Source organism: Magnolia sinica, chromosome 9 (genome assembly GCF_029962835.1).
Source record: "Magnolia sinica isolate HGM2019 chromosome 9, MsV1, whole genome shotgun sequence".
Taxonomy (NCBI): domain Eukaryota; kingdom Viridiplantae; phylum Streptophyta; class Magnoliopsida; order Magnoliales; family Magnoliaceae; genus Magnolia; species Magnolia sinica.
This window is the reverse complement of record NC_080581.1, coordinates 32,773,798-32,778,721: the sequence shown is the minus strand read 5'-3', so window position 1 is coordinate 32,778,721 and position 4,924 is coordinate 32,773,798. Positions and strand designations below refer to the sequence as shown.

At 44.7% G+C, this 4,924-nt stretch overlaps 1 protein-coding gene across 1 annotated transcript; it reads left to right on the top strand.

The window, feature by feature from the left end:
- The first annotated feature begins 2,593 nt into the window (after window positions 1-2,593).
- LOC131256226 (uncharacterized) lies at window positions 2,594-3,532 on the top strand. The gene is made up of 2 exons (XM_058257234.1): window positions 2,594-3,150; window positions 3,237-3,532. Exons 1-2 carry the CDS (start codon window positions 2,631-2,633, stop codon window positions 3,368-3,370), a joined length of 654 nt encoding a protein of 217 aa, XP_058113217.1. The 5' UTR covers window positions 2,594-2,630; the 3' UTR covers window positions 3,371-3,532.
- The last annotated feature ends 1,392 nt before the right edge of the window (window positions 3,533-4,924 follow it).

Here is a 4,924-nt window from a genome sequence, read left to right as displayed (position 1 = left end):
TTCCTGTGGTATGGTCCACTTGATCTTTTGGTATGCTTAAATTTTTGTCTCAACCCCTAAAATAAAATGGAAAAATGGATGGACGGCGTGGATAGACCAGATACATTCACAATGGGCCCAACAGAGTTTACTCAGTACGATAAGAGCGTACTGAGTAATTGAGTACGCAATCCGATTTCGTTTGCGTACTGCGTGTAGCATGCTAACAGTACTGAGTAAACTCTGTGGGGTCCACCGTGGTTTATGTATTTTATCCAGTCTGTCTATCCATTTTACAAGATAATTTTAGGGCCTTATATCAAAACAGAAGGATTTACAAGGCTAAAATGGACCACACCATAGGAAACAATGTGAATTAAAGTTATACCGTTGAAAATTTCTTGGGGGCCACAGAAGTTTTGGAACAAGATTATATTTGTTTTTTCCTTTCATCCATGTTTGTTTGATCTCATGAACAGTTTGGATGAAAAATAAACATCATTGTGGGGCATAGAAAGGTTTCAACGGTGGAAATCGTTATTTCCACTGTTTCCTGTGGTATGGTCCACTTGAGATTTATTTAACCTTCAATTTTGGGCTCAACGCCTAAAATGAGATAGAAAAACGTATGAAAGGTGTGGATAAACCACATAAATTCACAGTGGGCCCAACTGAGTTTACTCGGTGCAATAAGAGTTAACTCAATAAACAAACCAATTTCAGGGGCATTGGCTACAGATTAAAGTTGTAGCTAAAAACTGTAGCCAAAGGATCTAGATTGGCTACGCCCCCTACCACCAGCCATGGATGGTGGTCGGTGCTCTGTGGGCCCGCCCCACCATGATGAATGTGTTTCATCTATGCCGTCCAACTATTTTCCTAAATCATTTGATAGAATGAGACCAAAACTTAAGTATATAACAGTCTCAAGTGGACCACATTATTGGAAAAAGTGTTGAATAAGCTTCAACTATTATAAACTTTTTGAGGGCCATAAAAGTTTTGGATCAAGCTTATCTTTGTTTTTTCCTTTCATCTGGATCTGTATGACCTAATCAATAGATTGGATATCAAGTAAACAGTACATACATCTTTAGGAGGATTTTAATGGTGGATATGCAATCACAGTCCCTATTTTCTATGGTGGGGTCCACTCGAACTTTATTATGGGCCACAAAAGTTTTGTATAAAGCTGATATTTGTTTTTTCACTTCATCTAGATTTATGTAACCTTTTCAACGGGTTGGATGGAAAATAAACATTATGGACACATTATGGTGGGTCCTAATAAGTGTTTAATGGTGGACCGTACAATCACAACCGTTTCCTTTTGCATTGTCCACCTGAGACTATATCTGTTTCATTTTTTTTTTCCAATACTCATCATGTTGTATGTATAAATCACAATAGGCCCCTTAAAGTTTACTTAGTATGTAATCTGCAAACTCTTTCCTCAATTGTAATTAATAAGAAATTTTAATTTGATCTAACATCTTAACCCTTCAAATGATTTGGGCTTATTGCACTGAATACGAGCACGGGACATTGGGTGGAAACATGGATGACCAGTGGAGGGAAATAAATATGGAGCCATATGCAACTATTGTGGCCAAGTGATACGGAGTGGGGGAGTGTCTAGGCTAAAGGAACATTTGGCAGGGGGATACAAGAATGTGAAAGACTGTCCAAGTGTAACAAGGCCAGTGAGAGAGGAGATGAGAACAGTCTTAACTGAAGCAAAGTCACGCAAGCTGCAGCAAAGGGATTGAGAGAGGGATATGAGGAAGGAGCTATGAGGCACTGGGTGGGGCCTAGGTGCTATCGACGAGCACGATGATGACGACGATGAGGGGATTGTGTACCCCGATGACTGTGTTACGGCTCGAGAAAGGAGTGATTTTAGACAAGTGATTCATGAGTCTCGGGCTTCAGAGTGGGAGGGAGAGCAAAGAAGACAGATTGATGAGAGTAGGCCGTCGTTTGGGACGTCCCGACATGAGGCTGGTGGGAGCAGCAGACGATTTGAGGGAGGCAGCAGGCATGGCCTACAACGCACGCAAAGCGCTCGTGTCCCAGATGCACCCATCGCGGGTGTTAATTAAAAAAGATTAAAAAATATGTGGAGCAAGGGGCTCAGGGAGAAAGTAGGTGGCGTTATATCTAGGTGGTTCATCTCGAGCCATGTACCAGCAAATGCAGCAGCCAGTCCTCACTCCAAAAATATGATTGAGGAGGTGCAACGTGCCGGGCCCGGCGTGAAGCCTCCCACGCCACAGGAGATTCTTGGCGTCTACCTCGATCGGGAGCACGAGATGCAGGCTTGGGTACGTGGACTCAAGCGGAATTGGAAGCAGTATGGGGTAACAATCATGTGTGATGGGTGGACAGGACCCACGAAATTGTCCATTATCAATTTCATGGTGTACTGTAGAGGACAACCGATTTTCCTCAAATCCATTGATGCATCAGTCAGAATAAAAGATCACGAATACATATATGCTCTCCTGAAAGGAGTGATTAGAGATGTTGAGTCTCAGAATGTTGTCCAAGTTGTGACGGACAATGGCAGTGCATTCGTTAAGGCGGGGAAGAAATTGATGCAGAAGTTCAATCTCTATTGGACCCCGTGTGCTGCACACTGCATTGATTTAATGCTCGAGGAGATTGACCAGAGGGATTCTGTCAGGAAAACCATCCAGGATGCAAGGAAAGTGATAAACTTTATATACAATCACTCATGGTTGTTGGCTGCAATGCGTGAGTATTGTGGAGGGGACATCGTTAGACCAGGCGCGACACGATTTGCCGCGAACTTCATTGCACTTGACAGCTTATACAGGCACCGCCTGGGTCTCAAAAATTTGTTCAGATCCGAGAGATACATGGAGTGGAATCAGAAGAAGACTGAGGGTGCAAAGACATGTTTAAATATAGTGCTTTTCGATGCCTTCTGGGATAAAGTTCACAACGTTGTTTCCTTCCTGCATCCGATGTACAAGGTCCTACGAGCCGTAGATAATGAGATGTGGCCTTCGATGGGGTCAATGTATGAGCTTATGAGAATTATGAGACAGGGGATAATGACTGCAATCCCCACTTCGTATCAGTGGGTGATCGATATCATCGATCGTCGATGGACTGAGACTCTTGAGCATCCACTCCACCAAGCTGGTAAGTTTGTTAATACAACTGAGTACTTTAAGCATCATTTCTGTTTGCATGTTAATACAACTGAGTAACTAATATTTGAGTTTCAGCATACTACCTGAATCCCAAATTTCATTATAAACGTCGGCTCCATGAGAATAAAGATTTGACGATGGCGTCCACGAGGCGTTTGAACGATTATTCCCAGAATCAACAGCGCAAGCAGATTTCGATAACCAGGTAATGCAATAAAATTTCTTCCTTATAGCCTCTAGAAATATGGGTGATTAAAAATAATAACATGTGAATCCGTGTTTACAGTTGCTGCGGTTTAGGGATGCAAGGGGTACGTTCTCATCCGCACTAGCAAAAGCATCGACTGAAACGATGATGCCATGTGAGTATGGTAACATAATTAGGTAATTGCATTTTTATTTAAACTTCAAATTAAAACAAGCTCGTCATGGATATATAGGTGAGTGGTGGGCGATGTATGGAGTCGACACGCCCGCACTGCAGTTATTGGTAGTCCGTGTTCTCGCACAGACTGTATCCTCCTCACTGTGTAAGAGGAACTGGAGCACATGGTCACTCATACACACCAGCAAGAGGAACAGACTAGCATATGAGAAGCTGCAAAAGCTCGTTTACTGCCATTACAATATGAAGTTAAGAGACAGACAGTTGCGGGTAGACCGAGACATGGAGGAAAATCAAGACCCGTTAGACCTGTTGTCTATAGGTAACATGGCACAAATAGGTGATGATGATGAGGACCTACTTTATAAGTGGGTCAAATCAGCTGATTTAGATGATGCGGAGGGAGGCCTTGCTCCGCAGGTAGCCGAGGGAGCAGCAGCTCTGGGTATCGATGTCGATCAGGCAGTAGAGGAACAAAAGGCGGATACAGACTCCTTTGATCCTTTGGTGAGGAGTTCGGCACGTTCCAATCAGGGTGAGGAAGCATCTTCACGGCCTCCTCCTCATCATCAAGTTGTAGTGAGTGATGATGATGATGAGACTCAACCCCCACTTGACACTGGTCCTGGGGACGACGACGACGATGACGACGATGATGATGGTGATGAAGGAGGGGACGGAGGCACCGACACTAGTATAGGTGGTACTAGTAGGGGTGGGGGTGGCAGTGGTGGGGGGTACACGACGGCTCAGAGCCAACGATCCGTTGGCCAGTTCACTGAGGAGCAGAGCTTTGACCATGCCACTCAGGACGGGGATCATGGATCTCGTCCACCATCCAGGGCGAGAGCATCAGAGCCCAGATATATGTTCGAACGTCGTTCGAAGAAGAAAGCCGGACGCGCCGCGGCTGATGCTCTCACACGCAGCTTGTCATCTATGGACATAAGTTCAGATCAGGGGAGCTCCACCTCTGTCCCACCTTATGCTTATGGGGGATATCACGGGTATGACCATGACAGTTCTGACATTCAGTCACGCTCATCTACCCATGGGTACAGGCAGCCGGAAGATAGTTCTTCGAGTCATGACCCTATGACAGGAGGATATTCGGGGTACCCATATGACTGGCAGCAATACTATCAAGGAGTCGGGGTTGGACTTGATCTGTTTCCTCAGTACCCTACTCAGGAAATGCCGTCAATGTATGTCACGCAATTCCCACGTTTAGGTGTTCTCGTACAGTTTGGGGAGGATGACTATCAGAGGTATATAAGAGAGTTCCTCAATTGGTACGAGCAGAGAATGACCTGGGAACAGTACTGCCAATATGTTGGCCAGCAGTACTACTCTCAATTGCCACAGGATCCGGACAATG